Source organism: Vespa mandarinia, chromosome 1 (genome assembly GCF_050613455.1).
Source record: "Vespa mandarinia isolate Hongniang chromosome 1, ASM5061345v1, whole genome shotgun sequence".
NCBI lineage: Eukaryota > Metazoa > Arthropoda > Insecta > Hymenoptera > Vespidae > Vespa > Vespa mandarinia.
The window spans coordinates 6287323-6307361 of NC_140810.1; the positions used below are offsets into that span (position 1 = coordinate 6287323).

General features: G+C 32.4%; 1 protein-coding gene across 1 annotated transcript; it reads left to right on the forward strand.

Moving 5' to 3' along the window:
- The first annotated feature begins 3284 nt into the window (after positions 1-3284).
- Positions 3285-14230, forward strand: LOC118446950 (tubulin beta-1 chain). The gene is made up of 2 exons (XM_035878204.2): positions 3285-3514; positions 12538-14230. The coding sequence occupies exons 1-2, from the start codon at positions 3458-3460 to the stop codon at positions 13822-13824; spliced, it is 1344 nt and encodes a 447-aa protein (XP_035734097.1). The 5' UTR covers positions 3285-3457; the 3' UTR covers positions 13825-14230.
- Positions 14231-20039: the final 5809 nt, after the last annotated feature.

Here is a 20039-nt window from a genome sequence, read left to right on the forward strand (position 1 = left end):
ATTTATAAGAAATTAAGAATAAATTTATTTTACCTCTATTAAACCATATACTTTAGATAATTCAACGAATTAAAAATTGATTTAATTGTTTGTAATTAAATATAAAAATCAGAAAGGTCGTTTTACAATTTAAAATAAAAAATTAATTTATCTTATTGCCCAGTAAGATTTCCCAATTTAAATTTTCCTTTCAATATTTTATTACTTTCTTGTTTTATTCAACAAATTCAAAGAGAATTTTTTAATTATTAATTAAAATTGATTTTCTCATTTGCTTTCAACATTTGTGGATATTCGAAAGAGCAAAAATATGTTAGAACCAGGAGAGGAGAGTCGTAGCGTTAAAGAGTACCTACTTAATTAATAATTTTCATGTGCTGGCTAGGAGCTCGTAATCACCGGCAGCAATTAACGCTCGGTTTTGCGTTTCTCTTTGATGGAAATAGCAACGAGGACGAGAACTTGTGCACCTTTTAAAAGTTGTCGAAGGGTCTGCCTTATAAAACGCAATCGTCTGAGTCATTACTCCCCGCGAACTATTCAACAACGGTACATATATAGTATCAGAACTCTTAAACGGCTTGCTACGAGATTACTCTAATCGTTCTACAACGGTAAAAGATTTGTTGTTTCTGAAAAAACGAGTCTAAGCATGTTTCACCAACGTCAAATCAACTCTTATTTCAACGATAAATCGATTCTACTTGTTAAATTTATAGCCGCTAATTAAGGATGTTAATGAATGGAAAGAAAAGAAACAGTTTCATATTGAATTTGTGAAATAAAAAATTCCATAATAACAAGGTTTATATATTTACCTATTTACCTACATATATTTATTTATATTAATATATAATTAATTTTCTAATTTTGCATAAATCAATATAATCATCTATAATAACATTTATAACATTTTGTAAATTAAAGATAAAAAAGAATTCATAGTAATAATTTTCATATTAGATTTTATTTTATTTTATGACGTATACTTATAATCTTTTAATTATTACAAAGAAGAAATCTTAAAAACGTCTTAAAATTTGTAAAATTAAGTTACTCATAATTCCTATTGACTTTTAACGTGTTAAATTCACTTTTAATCTACATCTACGTATAAGTCTAAATATATAATAATAATTATATATATATATAAAATAATATCAATCAAAAAATTGATTAAATCTAACATTTACTATATTCAAAAATCTTTAGAAATATATATACATATAATCGTTTTATATAGAATAAATCTGATAAAAATAAAAACTAAACAGGAAAAATTAAATCTAATCTAAGAGGATAAATGTAATAAAAAAAAAAAAAAGAAAAAAATACAGAATAAGTAACCCAAATCTTTTTAGCCGATTCAAAAGAAGATTCACTAGATTTTAAATACCTTCCACATTTCTTTGTCATCAATGAACAAATCATTTACTCTCCATGCAAGAAAGATTTTACGTAATCATTCGAATATGTAGGTACGAACAAACAAACAGGGAGATTTCTTAAGAGGATTTGCGCTTACGAACACGTTACATTTGACTTAAGATAGCCACAACGATACGGAGTGGATCATTCGAAAAAGATAAATTACTATTATATAAGTTTTTAAAGAGACTATTTATATTATATATAAATATTTACCATACGATCATTTATTTTATATCATTTCTCTACCTCTCTCTTTTTCTTTATAGTAGAAAATTGAATATTACAAAAAAATGAAAATTTTCTTTTCACTTATATACCGAGAATTCGGAGTATTTAGATTCGAGAGACGTCGACAAATCTGTTGATAATTCATTGCGAGAAGATAGTAGTTACTCGATAAATAAATGAATGAAATTCAAAGATGTTGTATTGTAAAACTAACATTGAGAGTATTAACTTTCTTGACTGAAAAGAATATAGCATATTGAAATTCGATCATCGCATCTTCGATCGTATCGAAAACGAAGCGTGGAATATATGTATGTATGTGCATATGTATGTATGTATCCATGTATATTACATGAGACGTGAAGAATCGGATGCAAATCGGACGATCTCGACGCGTACGAACTCGAGATAGTAAGGACATGGTACGAGATTAATTCGTTCGAGATAAGTGTCTTAACTGTGATAATTCGTATTTCGAAAGAAAAAAACAAAACAAGAGAAAAAATATTCTCGCCAGGAGGATATCGTTGAGTTTGAATTTTCATTTTGTTATATATATCTCCCTTGCATTTATACAAATATCTTAAAAAAGCATATACGTTCGTTATGCACATTACCTGTACTTAAAATAGCACAAATCTTGGCATACCATTCGCTTTTAATATACATATCTCTATATATGCATTAAATTCGTATTTTTAATTCGATAGATAAATTTACCTCGGAAAAATTCATCGTTCGTAAGATAAAAATTTGATTGAAACAATATCTAGGCTCTCTTAACCAAGATGAAAGGCTTTCATATTTACTCAGTAAAAATTTATTCGATGGTCCAGCAAGTTGTTCTCGAAGGAACATTCCATACCATCAGAATGCATCCCAAGAGCCACTTAAAATACTTGGCGAAGTAATCGCATCTATAGGAAGTGGTAGAGTAAACGCGGCCAGATACACGTTCGACGAATCCACGAATAGACGACCTACACACGTTTCCTCTCGCAACCACGTATTACATATGTATATACAAAGAAAGAGAGAAAGAGAGAGAGAGAGAGAGAGAGAGAGAGAAAGAATTTTCATATATGAATATAACTGCATACATATTTATATGTACATATATCCATATTATACGATACATCATACAAAGTATGAACTAAAATTGTTGAATAGAAAAAAGGAGTACTGAAATTGTTCGTTCCGTCGCATCGACGGAATCGCTTCCGCATCGAATCAAGCCAGCCCTCTTCCGGCCGTTCCTAACCTCAGAAAGATGGTGAGGAAGACGATCGACGTCGATGCGCCAAGCGAGCACGCAGGATCGGCCGGGCTCTTGGCGAATCAACGACAGCCAAGGCACGAATGAAAGAGAGAGAGAAACATGCAATGAAAAAGAAAAGAGAGAAAGAGAGAGAGAGAGAGAGACGCGTCGCAGAGGCGAAAAGGCGCCGAGACGACGAAGAGGAAGAAAAAGTGGCAACGTTGCGCGTCGCCGCCGCATCGCGTTCTCATCGCGTAATAGTGGGGAGAACGATCTAGCAAATGGGCGTCGACCAATAGGAAGCGAGCTCGCATGCGTCTCTCCTCTCCCCACCATTTACTTTACGGAGGCTTGAAAATCTCTAACGGACGCCGCTACCAGCGCATTATTCGTTTCTGGGCTCTCGTGACGCGTCACACAGATTGTGCATCACTCTTCGCCGCAGTACGTTGCCGTCGTTATCGATAACGCCACACGTAATATTACATATATATCGAATTCAAGCGGACGTCCGTAAGGTACATCACCTCTACAGCAAACATGAGGGAAATCGTACACATTCAGGCTGGCCAGTGCGGAAACCAAATTGGCGCAAAGGTATGTAGAAGATGGAAAATAAGACAAACATTTCTTAATCTGTCTTTCTCTCTCTCTCTCTCTCTCTCTCTCTCTCTCTATACATGCTCCTATATACATGCTTGCATTTATTTTAAATCGTTATTCGTTTCGTTTAATTGAGAAAAAAGGACAGGAAATTACATGTTGTAAAATAAGTGATTTACAAGTTAAATTCTAAGTAGTTACGACAATGTGTAAGAAAGAAAAAGAGAGAAAGAGAGAGAGAAAGAGGGAGAGAGAAAGAAAGAAAGAGGGGAGAGAAAGAAAGCTAGGAATTGGCGCGGTCGCCATGTTCGCATTAAGAATGCGTGGAACTTGTAATTTCTGAACGTATCGATTTAACAACTTCGAAAAGTTAATTTCTATTGTATCGTACTTGTTATATCATATCGAGGGAACGCGTTTGAAGATGATTAAAACGACAAAGGATGCGTTCAGAGAAATCGAGTCAATATCATAGGCGGCACCTTTAGTCTACAACGGTCGAAGACCTGTCATGGCGACGACGAATAGGAACACCGCTTGCTTGCCAGGCAAGCTGCTGCTAGCTGCGTTGCTGTCTTGCTTGCCGGCCGGCCGGCCGGCCGGCATAAGTTTCTAACGGTTTTTTTTTCCTTCTCACCCTTCCCACCTCTCATCAATCCTTCATTTTTCGAACGGTGTCCACGCGTCAGTGACGCCATTTTTTTGGCGTTACTTAACGTATAGACTTCATCTTTGCATGGATAATTAAGAATAGGAATATATCGACGCTTTTTAAAAAGTTTTCAAAGAGGAAAAGATAAAGGAAGAGAAAAGAAATTAATAAAAAGAAAACAAAATCAAGAAACATTGGGAGTCTGGGTGTGGCTCGTCCTCGCTCGTAGGAATTCGTTCTCTCCGAACAGCGCCGGCATCGAACGGTTGCGCGCGCATCCTTCGTCTTTTTCTCTCTTTCTCTCTCTCTCTCGCTTGCTCCCACGCCCGTACTACTTCTTTTTCTTTCCTTAGAGGGGAGACCGTTGAAGATTTTCTTTTAATTTCTTTTTCTCGACGAATATCTCCCTTTGTTCTCCTCTTTTCAAGCATCTTTCTCTCTCTCTCTCTCTCTCTCCACTCCCTTTCTTTTTTTATTCACTACTTGTTAAGCAATAATGTTGAATCTGGCGTTGTTTTCTTGAGTTTCTTTTTTTTTTCTTCTTTCAACGAGACAGAGTTGTTTCAGTTTAATAATTATTTCGTTTAGCTCTCCAGTAGAAAGGAATATTTGTGGTCCTCTCGTTTTCATTCGTTTGTTTTTCGTGCAATAATCAAACGGGATAATTTTCCTTGATCAAAATTTTCTATTGGTATTTTCAGTAAATTCTCGGATCGATACAATTATGGTATGGTCTTGAAAGGTTGCCATAAATTCTAGTCAATTTACATTATCCATACATAATGTTAAAATCTTTGATAAATAAAATTTCGTTTTGGAGTCGACTTTTTTATCGATCGTAAAGAAAAAATAAGAGAATTGATTTTTATCGACAAGGCAAAAAAAGGAAAAAAAGAAAAAACAACAAATGCGAACGGCTGAAACTTTATCGAAAATTTTTTCAAATCCTTTTATATTTAAATTTCTTTATTCTATTTCTTTTTTTCTTTTTTAAGGCAGCTGCGAGTTCGTCGAGGCTACAGTCGTCCTCTCTTTCCTTACTTTCTTGCTCCCTCAAAAATTATTCTTAGGCGTGGTGGGTGTCTACCAAAATGTACCAAAGAAAAAGAGGGAGAGAGACAGAGAGAGAGAGAGAGAGAGAGAGAGAGAGAGAGAGAGAGAGAAAACGATTCGTCCACTTCCTGGAATTCAGTAATTTTCGCTTAGTTTTCTACTTCTGTCTTTTCTTTACAATCGTAAAGAAAATAACGTAATAAAAATTTATCTTGAATTACACTGGGATATTACCGAGTGTCTTTCCTTTGTATTATAGAATGACACGCGACTCTCCGATGAAGTAATGCGATATCTATGTAATTAAGTCTTGTTCTTATGAGTATTTGTCATGATATTATGTCGTAGGATAATATAACTTATTTAGTATTATGTTCATGAAAAAGGAAAAAGAGAGAGAGAGAGAGAGAGGAAGAGAAAAGATAAATCCATAATCTGTTATCGAAATAGAAAAAGGAAAGGTAAAATATCAATGTTATGAGATTGAAACCGACGATATATCGTCGAAATCGATTAGAAGATTAGGATCGTTGTTTAATAGAGAAAAAAAACATTGAACTCATCGACTGGGACGAATTGGTCGATCATCGTCTCGCTCCCATAGCTTTCAAGGCCGTTTTATCGAGTCAACGTCCTCCTCGTGTTCGCGGCCAATATCGATTTTTCATCTAGAAAGAATATTAGAAAGAATATTTAAGAAAGTTAGGTACATAACGTAAAAATAAATGGAAAAAGTTGTGAAAAAATGGAACGAGAGAATCTTGTGCAATCAGCATTGGCTTGTATAGTCATTGACTATAAATCTTCTCACTTGCCAAGGACACCGAGTCTCAGCCAAATAAAGCGAAGAAACTCGTCCTCTCGCCATTTTCTCTCCCTCCATACCCTCTCTCCCTCTCCCTCTCTCTCTCTCTCTCTCTCTCTCTCTCTCTCTCTCTCTCTCTCTCCCCTCTTTCCTTTGAAAAGACAGCCTCGCCCCGTTTCGAGCTGCCCCACGTTGCCAACGACCCTCCTGGTTACGGCCAGGTGTATCGATCGTGAACGTACACTCTAAAAGCTTTTCAACGAGATTTACTTTTTCAAATTTGAAGAATCAGAAAATTCTTCGTCTAACGTAATATTTTTCAGAGATTAGAATCAGGATAAATTTTCTTGAAATTTTTAATAACATTCTGATCGATTATGGTTTCATATGAAAGAAATCAGTTTAAAAAGTAATTTATGATATGAATGAAAATAAATATACCTTTCATTAAATTAATATTTCTCGTACAAATAATCATGAAATAATATGATTATAAAAATTTATAAATTAATAATTTAGGATGTAAATTTTTTCTTGTGAGAGAAGCGAAAATTGCAAAAGAAATATCTATAGTTAAAAAAAAAAGAAAAAAAAAAAAAAAAAAAAAAAAAGAACATTTAATTTAAAGAATTGAGAAAAAAAGAGAGAGTACTTTAGTAACAGAATATTTTAACGAAGGTATTGTATTAAAATTTTCTTCCTTCTTCGTAGAAGATGAATTTCGGTGAAGGACATAATTCGAGGGCGTGGAATTCGAGCAAGCGCAAGAGAATATATACTCTTGTATCTTAGAAGCACACAACACACTATCATCCCATTTCGATCGATCCAATTCTCTATATATTTCTATCTTTGAACATTGACCCCGTCATAAAGGAAGATAATAATTCTTCATAATATTTTGAAAATATAATGATGAAACAATTATCAGCATTTTCGTTTAATGAGTTAATTTGTTTAATTTATCGAAGTTCTAAACTTCGTCGATTGCATAGTTTCTACGAGTTGTTATGATAAGTCACGAACGATATCTTAAATGAGAAAGTTTATGTTCATATAGTTTGAGAGTTTGGATCAATTTCGAATGAAATTGTGTAATTATCGGAACTTCATTGAACTTTCAACGCTAGAGATCCATTGATATCTCCGGTTTTTTTCTTTTTTCCTTTCTTCTTTTTTTATTCTTTTTGTTTTTCTCTTGAGCGCCCTAGTTTTTATGAAGAACTCTCGTAATATTTCTTTTTATCACGTAGAAACGTTCTCGAAACATTCTCTTGTCACTCGATCGATAAACTCGAATTTAGTTTTCGACATAACTGTTAACGAAGAAAAGGTCATTAAGGACGATAATTAACTACGTGTTCTTTCGTCATCGTTTATGATAAAATATAATTTAATAATTTTTCATTTGATTTTGAAATTTCTTTCGATTTAATTTTTTAATTCATTTTTATACATATATATGTAACATATGTATACATATATCTATTTATATGATAATATATTTATTTATTTATTTATTTATTTATTTAAAATACGAATTATGTATACATATTGGGAAGTGTTTATAACTTTGATAATGAAACATTATTTTATATTTCTCAAATATTAGTTTCTTTTCTTTTTCTTCTTTTTCTTTTTTATAAAAATGTAGAACAACTTGATATCTTGATTAATATTAGATATAATTATGGAAAAAAATATAATAATTTGAAATCGTAATTATCAAGTATATATTGAAATGTTTATAATAAAATAAACGAAATAAATGAGATGGAAAAAAACGAATATATATTTCTTCTTTATTTATTTATTTTTCTAATTTGTGTAAGGAAAAAAGATGATGGCGTAATATATATATAAACTATTTTGTAATATTTTCCAGTAGTAGTCTATTAGACCCTTCTCTTTTGTATCTCAAACGGATCGATTTTTAGACGTAAAATTTATGGACCTTGGAACAGCTGTTCGTAAAAATTTCGGAGGGGTCCTTTTGTTATACCATTATATTCCATATAATAATCCTTACCAGTCATAATCCCTTACTTGTACTTAGACTATTCTTTACTTAACCCCTCTTAGTTCTCTTTTCTTCATTGACAAAACTAATAAACGCATCAATTCCATTATAACAAAACAACCCTAAGGATTTATTTTCTTTAAAATTATAAAATGTAAAATATATTTACCTTAGAACTTTTTGCCCTCATTTCTGATTTATAATGGAACTATACTACCAAAGACTATAATACCAACTATTAAACTTCAACACTCAATTCGTTTATGTTTATATACAAATTTTATGTGATAACATTCATAAATATATATCTTGAAAACTTTATATAAATAGCGATCAAATTCCGACAATTAATAAATTCGTATCTATGTACTACACTTTCGATTCCAAGTGTCAAATATTTTTTAAATATTTGTTTAAGGTTATTACAAATTTACCATTACATAACTATTCACAGTTAAATATAGTCATTAAGTAGATGCTTGACCTATATAAATTAATTTAATAATCTTAATATTAAATAATCGTTACTTTGTCTCATTTATTTCGTAGTTTTGTGTTATAAAAATCCCAATAGACACTTGATATTATCAATATCGATTTTTTTAATTCTTTTTTGATATGAATTTTATATATATTTTCTTTTTTAAGATTTCAGACGTCCTATATATATATTAATAAAGAACAAAAAAAAAACATTGAAGAATATGCAACGTTATCGAAGCTGCAAATTATTTCGAGAAAAATGATTAAAAAATAAGTCAATAATTTAAATAGGTTTCGAAACAACATTGCCGACGTTGAAATTCATTTGAATATGACGAAGTTACATAAAATAATAACAGTGTACATTATTGTTGACTTTGATTAGAATATTATAAAAGTATATATATATATATATATATATCCGTAAGAGGGAAAAGATGAAAAAACGTGTTAGATTTATCTCTATTTATAGACACGACCGCAGCTTTTATAGAACTCCATATTGACTTGCATAACATTTCATAAATGTCAAACCACACACTTATCCTAGTGGTGAGATGAAAATGGTCGATGAAACTCCATTTCGTATTTGATATGAAAAGGCCGGATTTGAAAGCACTGGTGGAAAAAAAAAGTTTAAATAGCTATTTCACAACAACAAAGATTCTGTCCTCATTCACAAGTTTCCTGGGTCAAGAATCCTCTCGCTTCCCATCTGGCAACGTTCCTAAATGATGTCTGTCATTTGACGAGAACGACTTTCTAAGCGGAAGCACGAAAAGATTTTTCTAAGCTCTTTCACAAGGCTTTCGCTTTAAATCGTAAAGACAATTGTAATATCGAGTGTATTAAACACACACACACACACACACACACACACACACACACACACATGTGTTTCCATTACTAAGTGATTCTTCGAGATTTCGATAAAAAAAGAAGTATCTTCGATTACATCGTTATCTTTTTTGAAATCCATTTACGTTAATTGATAAATAAATATTTTCCTTTAAATGAAATTAAACGAAGGTCTAAAAATTTAAATTTAAATGAATTCATCGTTAAAAGATAAATAAAACTTTTATTTCAAACAAATAATCGATCTTTTAATATCTTTTTCTTTTCTAGCTTACTTATGAAGTAATATAAAAATAAATATTGTCGGATTGACGTTAAAAGAAAAAGAAAAAAGAAAGAGAAAAGAATATTTCGTTCGTGTGGGTAAACCGCAAGAGCCAACACAACAAACGTGGTTGGTTCTGCTCGACGGAGTGACACATATTTCTGGGAGAGATAGCGATTGAAGCGAATCGAGGCAATAAGTTACGAAAAGCTTTCGGAAATGACTATACATCGATCTTATACATATATACATGTAATAAACAAGTGGTAAAAAACATGCATACATACATTTATCTATGTATGTACGTAATGCATAAAATGTTTTTCGATCATGGCTTATGGTAATTGTTCACCCATGTCGGTTTTACGGTCATCATTTCTATATATAGCGATGACATTGGTGACTCATCTCTCTCTCTCTCTCTCTCTCTCTCTCTCTCTCTCTCTCTCTCTCTCTCTTTGTCCCCCTTCTCCTTTCTATCAACGATATTTGCTACTAACTGGGCTTATATACATGTATGTATATATCTCGGCCAGCGATTTTCAGGTGGGAGTCAAGAGAGAAAGAGAAGGTAGTAGACTTGACTGATCTCAGCTTCCCACCAATGTTGTTCTTATATGGTCACCACTTAATACACTCGTCGTGTTTCCATGTAGGACGTCTTCGAAGGCAAACGAGGCTCATTTTCTTTCTCTCTCTCTTTCTCTCCTCCCTCTCTCCCTCTGTCTGTTTGTCTGTCTATACGCAATCTCTATCGCCTACACTCCGAGTCGGTTAAGGGCACCTAGTCGCCGTCTTAGGGTCGCTTACGTAAGACCTGGCTCCATTCCTTTCATGCAATTCTGCTCCTTATGAGTTATCCGTTCAACGTCATTTCATCGATATACAAACCACTTTTGCGGTGTAACATCGATCAGATGTTATTCGAACGCGGAATAGAATGTCGAATTGCGTGTTGGTGATGGTCATCCGAGTATAAATATATATATGTATTGCAATACACTGATATACATACACACACACACACACACATCAATGTACTGTAATATATATATACATATTTATAATTTCGATATAAGGGTAAAAGTAATAGGTTTAAAAAGTATATGACAAGTAGGACAATGTGATAGACATTCGTGATAGTATTGTTAAGATTTTATATCTATATTCAATAAAAGAGATAAGATATAAAGATTATAGAAATGATTTGATGAGTTAACATTTTTCGATCTTTTAGGAAATTAAAATATCAAAGAAAATAGAATGAAACAATTTGATATTTATTATTAGAGTACTGTTAATGATTATCAATAAATATATAAGATATATGAAATATATTGTCTTAAAGCTATAATTGATCGTATAAAATTGGACGAGTTATAAATTCAAAATCATCGATAATATATTAGAATCAATATAGTGTATTATACATATTGCTTATGTATATAAATTTATAGAAATCAAATGAACAAATATAATATTAATTCTTATTTCTCTCTATTAGAAATTAATCTTTGCACTTAATAAGTGTACCTTAGTTCACAATATTAAAATAAAGAAAAAAGGTTCGACCAGACCTATGATAACATGTTTCTTGGTAGCAGCTATGCTATTGTTATTGAAGCAGAGAAACGATATCGTATCTCTCTAACATTACTCTCAGAGAATCGCGACGTTCACGTTCCTCTCGTGCGTCGCGTTCCACGCACGTCGATTTCCAGAAATATACCGTCGAGGTCTTTGAACCGACGAAAGTGGGGAGAAATAGAGAAGAGTTGCCTGCTGGCTGGCTGGCTGGCTGGCTGGCTGGCTGGTTGGGTTGGCTGGTTGGTTGGCTAGCTAGCTATCTGTCTGTCTGTCTGTCTGGTGGGTCCCTTGCCAACAATGTCTAATCATTTTTGTGATATTATTACAAATATTTTCACTGGTTCATAAACGTTGTATTTCAAATGTGACATGTTCACGTTGATTTGAAAATGTGTCAATTCAACAAATTACAAGATTATCATTATATTAAAAATAAATATATAAATTTAGGATAATCCTATATTAATTAATTAATTTAAATAATATTTAAAATATCTTTAAAGATTTTCAAGCAGGGCCAAAATTAAGTTGAAGTTAGGGGAATGAATATTAAAACAATTTTACTTTTTATAATATCTTGTACATAATTCGTCGTTGTCAAGGATATATTCTATTTTTGAATTTCATGATTGAGAAATGACCTAGTTAAAAAAAAAAAAGAAGTTAACGGTTTGTAAGAAATGCAAAGCTAGAAGAAAAAGATCGAAAAGACAGAAGCCGTGTTTCACTGAGTTAGCACATATATTACCTTCTTTCCCTTTTCCCGATATAAGAACGTACGAGTGGGTCTTCTTTCCCTGTGGGAGGGTAATATGAACGGGAAAGACATCAAGCGTGTCGACATAGTTGCCGACGAGCTTTCGAGGTTCTTTGATGTTTGTTAGCTCCAATTCGAGGATATTGTATTTGATTCCGGAGAGAAACGATGATGGATTTTAACAAAGAACGATCTCGTGGAACGCGTTTTATCACGGCTAATTACGTGCTAGATATTCGCTTAGAAACAAAAGAGAAAGAATGGGAGAGAAAGGTGGGGAAGAGGGGAGTCATTGAACTTCCTTCGTCCGTGGTCGCGTTCGATATTACGGAAGACTGAAAACGGATGCCGAGATAATTGCTAGGAGAAAGCTGTAGTTAGCACGAAACTTCCTCTCCTCGTTTCTATGCAGGTTTAAAAGGATGATCACGTAATGAACTTAGCAATATTTTACCTTATTCTATATTTTCATTAAATTATGAATAATAGAATTCGTATTAATTCAGATTTGTTATACTTTTCTTTTTTTCCTTTTAGTTTTGGGAAATCATCAGCGACGAGCATGGCATTGACCCGACCGGTACCTATCATGGTGACTCTGATCTTCAATTAGAGAGAATCAACGTTTATTACAATGAGGCATCGGGTGGTAAATACGTACCCAGGGCCATCCTCGTCGATCTTGAGCCGGGTACTATGGATTCCGTACGATCTGGACCTTTCGGACAAATCTTCAGACCTGACAACTTCGTTTTCGGTCAATCCGGCGCTGGCAATAACTGGGCGAAGGGTCACTATACCGAGGGTGCCGAACTCGTCGATTCGGTTTTGGACGTAGTCAGAAAGGAGGCTGAAAGCTGCGACTGCCTTCAAGGATTCCAACTTACCCATTCACTCGGTGGTGGTACCGGTTCCGGTATGGGTACCCTGCTCATCTCCAAGATCCGTGAAGAATATCCCGACAGAATTATGAACACGTACTCGGTCGTACCATCGCCTAAGGTATCGGACACCGTCGTTGAACCCTACAATGCCACTCTCTCTGTTCATCAACTGGTTGAGAATACCGATGAGACCTACTGTATCGATAATGAAGCCCTTTATGACATTTGCTTCCGTACCTTGAAACTCTCGACACCTACCTATGGCGACTTGAACCATCTCGTCTCCCTCACGATGTCTGGTGTCACCACCTGCCTTAGGTTCCCAGGTCAACTGAATGCTGATCTGAGGAAATTGGCTGTGAATATGGTACCCTTCCCACGTCTACATTTCTTCATGCCAGGTTTTGCACCTCTTACGTCCAGAGGAAGCCAACAGTACAGAGCCCTCTCTGTACCTGAACTCACCCAACAGATGTTCGACGCGAAGAACATGATGGCCGCTTGCGATCCGCGACATGGAAGGTATCTCACCGTTGCCGCCATCTTCCGTGGTAGGATGTCAATGAAGGAAGTTGACGAACAAATGCTCAACATCCAAAACAAGAACAGCTCGTACTTCGTCGAATGGATTCCAAACAACGTAAAGACCGCCGTCTGCGACATCCCACCTCGTGGTCTCAAGATGTCTGCCACCTTCATCGGCAATTCTACTGCCATCCAGGAATTGTTCAAGCGTATCTCCGAACAGTTCACAGCTATGTTCAGGAGAAAGGCTTTCCTTCATTGGTATACTGGCGAAGGTATGGACGAAATGGAATTCACTGAAGCCGAATCGAATATGAATGACCTTGTTTCGGAATATCAACAATATCAAGAAGCCACCGCCGACGAAGATGCAGAATTCGACGAAGAGCAGGAAGCTGAGGTCGACGAGAATTAGATACGAGAGACCTAATTGTCATCGTACACTCCCCACTCTTATTCTCTTTCTCCAATCTATTACCTCATCTTCCTCATCCTCATCCTGTTTCCTGTACAACAAGAACAACACCGCCCTTTTGCTTCTTAACTCCTTGCGTTTACCTTTATTTTGTATTTCTTTTATACGAGCAATTACTTTGTTTCTATAATTGGGACTCGGTAATTAAAAGATAGATGCGCCTTTTCTTTCTATGCCTGCGCAGAGTTTTTGGTATATTAAATTCAATTTTGAATAAATATGCGAACGAGATCAAAATCTTGTTATCCTTTTTTCGACTAATAATTATATCTACGCGTCTTGTATCCAATGTATAACCGCTGTAGCGGCAAGCCACCATCTTTTGAATAAATTATTATCATATAAATATGTGCTTTTTTGTCTGCCTCTTTTATATTACAGTAACTTCACCACAACATTTTCTCGATTGAATTTTTGTAAAGATATATTGCATATTTATCCGTTCGAATTTGAAGAAATAAAATTTAACTAGCGTTTATTGAGGTATGTATTAAATTGATATTCGTCGATCAAATAATTTAAATCTATTAGTTTATATGCGCAGTAATGTCGATGAAAAGCAATTTATACAACTATCTGAGTTTCTTCAATCATTGACAAGCTTCATCGTAGACATTTTTATATCATTAATGAATCGTACGAGCACAATGAATCATTGACAAATTTCTTAATAGATTCACTATGAATCATTGACAAACTATAGAGTTACTATATTTCATTGATGAATTACTACCATAGATACGTTGTTGTATATCATTGAAGAATTATTATGCAGATGTATTCGTAATTTTGTATTCTACATTTAGTTGTATGTATCGTTGATTCGCCCTCTATCGATTATTTAAAGAACATTATTGAGAAACGTCGATAAAATTCTATATCGTTGGATATAAATGATTCAATTATAAATATAAATTAAGAATTTAAATATCGACTTAAATATGATATATATATATTATAAATATATATATCATATAAATATGATATATATTCTTTAAATTAATCTTGAAATTTGAAACAAAAATTTATTCGATATTCGATCGTTTTTATCGACCGAACGTTATTATCAACATTCGTTCTTTCTTTCCAAAGGAGTAAAATAATCCGCGGGAAATTTGAACGATGATAACTATTATATTTATAGTAAAAAATCCTTTTTCCTTTTTATAATCCGATAGGCTGCAATGACTGCGGTTTAACCGAACGTTCGCATAATGTGGCATCATTTCGAAGGAATGTTGACTACGAGTTGGAGAGTAACGGATCAAAGATATACAGTTAGTTAAAGAAATCAGATCATTGTCAGCCTCCCTAAGTAAAATTTTTTAAGGATCGTTTTAAAGTATCAAATCGTAATATTATAGATTTTTCTAAATAAAGAGTCGAAAAGAATTTTTTGAAGGGTTGAGTTTGAATCGATGATGCACGAATATAATACGTATTTTATTTAATTAACGGTGAATTTTTTTAATCAACACATTTCCTTTGCGAATTGATGAAATAAGCTTAAATATGTGTAGTTTTTTCCAGAAAGGCTGGTGGGTGGTAAGGAATTTCGAGTACGTACATTTAAAATAACATTAAAGACAGGCGAGCTCTTTAGATTGCTACCGTTTGGACCGCCTCCAGTCTCTTTCCTTTCATTGAGATCATTGAGTTATCTCTCACCCTTAATTCAATGTAGTTAGGATAATCCAACATTTTTAATGTACTCATTGTCTTCTTTTCTCTTTGTTTAAACTTTTATTTTTTTATAAATATATATATATATATAATTTAACAAAAAAAGAAAAATATACATATATATAATTCTGAAATAATATCAAGTGAATTTGTAAAAATCGATAGCATATGTCGATCAAGATTATACGTCGTATCAATTATTATTATCTACATGTCGTATCAAAATTATACCATATTTTATAACATTTTTATACTATGTTTTTAAAGTTTTATAGAATTTTATTTTCGTAATTTATTACAAAAAAAAAAAAAAATAAAAGAAAAGAAAAGAAAAACAAATATACAATATTATACATTATACAACTTTTGTATTGTATAATATTAAAAGCATGTTCTAAAAGTATCAATAGCAGAGCTATCTTTAATAATATAATTTATTTATTTTCTTATTTTTTTCATAATTTTTCTTTAGAGATTCATTCGATAAAATAAAACGTACACTTTTATGGTCTTCTTCGTATGAAAAAACAAAGTACCTAACATGTAAGTGGTTTTCACGAGATTACGTTATTGCAAAGCTTCCTTGCTAAATCCACGAGGGGGTAATTAAATAAGGATTAAAAGGAAGCAAAAGCGAGAAAGTAATTTAATATGCACGAAATGTCTACGAACCTTCTTCTACTATAGCTAGCCGGTCTTCTTTGACAAAGCGCGGCAGACGTCGACCCCGTATAGAGGAGTAAGCGTGACTCATCATCCGGCTACATGTACGTTCGTTTCGCTTTGCGAGTTTGTTTCGAGCCAAGACGCCATTCGTTAATTAAACAAAAAAAAAAAAAAAAAAAAAAAAGAAAAAAGACCTGCGAATTACATTTTTTCATACAACGAATATAAATATTTTTTATTTAAAATCATTGAATTTACTTCGTAATTTTATTCGATTGATTGCATTTCATTTGCCACTTTTTCTTTATTTAAAACAAGAAAAATGTAGGATTTTGTGAAAACATTTTCAATGATTCTTATATTTCGACAATCGTTTAATGCACTATTTATTTTTAGAAAAAGAAAAAAAGAAAAGAAAAACTGACTATTAAATAAATGTTAAAGCGAAAATAATCTATCACATTTAAACATATTACATTGTCTATCAAACATTAAACATTAATATATTGTAATTTGGCGATCAGGTGGGATATTTTTGATTAAGAAGTATGAATTTATATATTTTTTTTTATTTCAGTAAATTAAGTTGGTAAAGGAAAAGATTTTAAAGATCTGTTTTTCAAGGATCGCAGACATTTAATGTATTCGTTCACAAAGACAAAAATTGTGTATACTACAAAAAATAAATAATTGTAATCGTATTTCAATGTTCTGCATATACCATGACATAAATATTTTTAACTTAAGATAGGAACTCTCTCGAAGAGTTACAGTTTTAAAGATAACGGAGGGCAAAGATGAGAATGCAATAATAATAGAAAGGTTTCGGAGCAGCGGGAGAGCACCACAGCTGGAGACAGAAGGATCGTCGACTTCGTCTTCATCCTCCGTCTTCGATTATTATCGTTCTCAAAGAAACTAAGAGAGCAACTTAAATTGTTTTCGAACTGACTCACGAGATAAAACGCCTCTGTAACACGTATTCTCAATTCTTCTTTCTTTTTTTTCTTTCTTTTAAATCTTTTTTTCGTGGCGATAGCTCGTTTTTCTTTAACAATTTTGAACGTTTTATGAAGTCTCAACTTGTATGTTTAAGAATGATTCATAGGTGAAGATAACGATTGTAATCCAGCCTCGCCCTTTAAAACTAACTTCAGATCAGAATTGTTTAGTTCAATGTACTTGATACAGTTTCATAAGAACGATCAGAAAAATTCAAATAATGATAATAGAAAATACGAGGTGTAATCGTATGATCTTTGTTTATTTAAAATAATATCGTTTAGTTTTAATTGTTATAAAAATCATATAAGATATTTATTAAATCGAAAAATATCATTATATTTAATAGAGTTAAATAAGATTGAATAATAAGAGGAACATTTAAAGGTTGTTTAAAAATTTCGAGGATTGTGTTAATCATTAATAAAAATATACATTATAAAAATTACAAATATATTAATTATCAAAAGGATCTAATCGTAATTAAACTTATTACATAAGAAAGAAAATAAATTAATTATACATCATTTATATTATTTTAAATTTTCTATAATGGATATAAAATATATCATTTTTTTCATTATACATAATATATAATAATAATATGATATACACGTTATATTCATTATAGGAATGAATGAAAGATATATACGTTTATTATTTTTTTTTTTAAGTATTCTCGAATAACAATGATTCGTTTAATATACGAGTATCACGAACGAGAAATGATTTTTTTTTTGGACATATCAATCAAAATGGATGGCTGAATCAAGGGGAAATACATGTTCAAAACCACTCTCATTGTTATTACGGCACGGAGTCGAGTAAAAATAGGGAGAAAAAGAGAGAGAGAGAGAGAAAGAGAGAAAGAGAGAAAGAGAAAGAGAGAGAGAGTGGTAGCTTCTGGAAAAAATTCAGGCTCACGTTACACTTCCTGTCGACGCATTGCGAAGCCCTCGAATAAAACTTCCGGGTGGTGCGGTCAACTTCGCTTTATTTTATTTTTTTTTTTACTTTCCCAAACGAATAACCAAGTCAGGAAAAGCCTAGTGCACTTATCTATGTAAATATACTATTTGATTTACGAACGGAAATAAGATACATCATCAATGGTAGACATATTTATACAGGGATAATTTCGTTTTTTCAACATCGTTATGAAAAATGGAATACAAGTAATAAAGTTTTCTTTTTTTCTATGTAAACTCATTATCGTAATATAATGTTCATTAATTCACAAAGCCGGCTAAAATGTTTGAACTCGTCTTTAAACTTTTATATATCGTTCTTTCTATTTTTTTTTCTCTCTTTCTCTCTCTCTCTTTTTTTTTTTTTTTTCCTTTGAACTCAAGAGCGTATCGATGCTATGTTTAACATATATGCATATCAGTAGATATTTACAACTTCATGGAAAGAGATTGAGTCATAAACTATTGCAGGTATATCGTCTTCGATAAGATGTTTCATTTCTGATAAGAAGACTTTACATCGATAGCGATTCGTCATTTAGATGGTATATCATTGATTATATTATATAAAAAATAATATATTATTATGCTCTAAATTATTGCTAAATGATGTACTTTATATTATTGATATATGGATATATTTTATACTTTTATACAATATAACAAATATTGGTTCATATTTTTTACACGTGATATTGTATTTTCAAAACATTTTGTAACTATTTTTTTTTAAATAATAAAATATTCTCAATATTAATATTTGATCAAGTAAGAAGAAGGTTATCAAAAAAAAAAAAAAAGACGAAAAGAGAGCGTACATAGGAACGTATCATAGGAAGATTCTTTGAAGAATCTTTTCGACTGAATGATCAAACTGATAAAGAAGAAAGGATTTTAAGAACGAACGTACGAAAGAAATCTCGGTTGCTGGTTCTGGAAATGAGATCTAGTAAGAATAAAAGAAGCTAAGAGTCAAGAAAGGGGAAGAATCACCCAGCATCTCTCTGACGTTTCAAGAGGAAGTAGCAAGAAAAGATTGAGTCAAACCAGGCTTTATTCCTTTTCACTTCCAATTTTACTAATAATGATTACTCTGTTTTATGATTCCACATTTATCTTATTTATTTTCTTTTATTATACAGTAATATGTTTTATTTTACTTAGATTGGTTCTATCTTATAAGAAATCTTTTATTTTCATTTTATTGTTTGTTCTATCTAACAAATTTAAAATAATAATCTTTAGATATTCATAATTTAATATTATTAATATTATTAATTACAATTCGAAATATTATATATTTATGTTATTTTATTTACCATGAATATAGCTGTAAGTTTTATATATAGCTATCATATTTTCTATTTGATAATAATATTATTACTTCGTAATTTCACTTGCAATTCTATTATTTATTTTATTGATATTTTACTGTCATTTCTCTTTATCTTCCTTTAATTTACTCTTTCGTTATTTTTAAATGACAAAATTCATTTCTCTCTTTCTCTCTCTCTCTCTCTCTCTCTCTCTCTCTCTCTCTCTCTTTTCCTTCCTCTCTCTTTTTCTTCCGTTTCTCGCTTTCCACCATCATTATCATCGTCCTGGTAGTCATATCCAACCCTCCCAGTAGTTTCCTCTTTTCCCTCCTGAGGTGTCCCTCGATGTTGAATCCAAGACAGCCAAGCACGACATCGCCTCTTCCCCTTCCTTCCCTTTTCTCTTTTTTCTCTGTCTCTCTCTCTTTCTCTCTTTTTCTCTCTCTCTCTCTCTCTCTCTCTCTCTCTCTTTCATTCTCTCTCTATATCCCTCTGTCTCACTCCAACGACGAAGCGACTC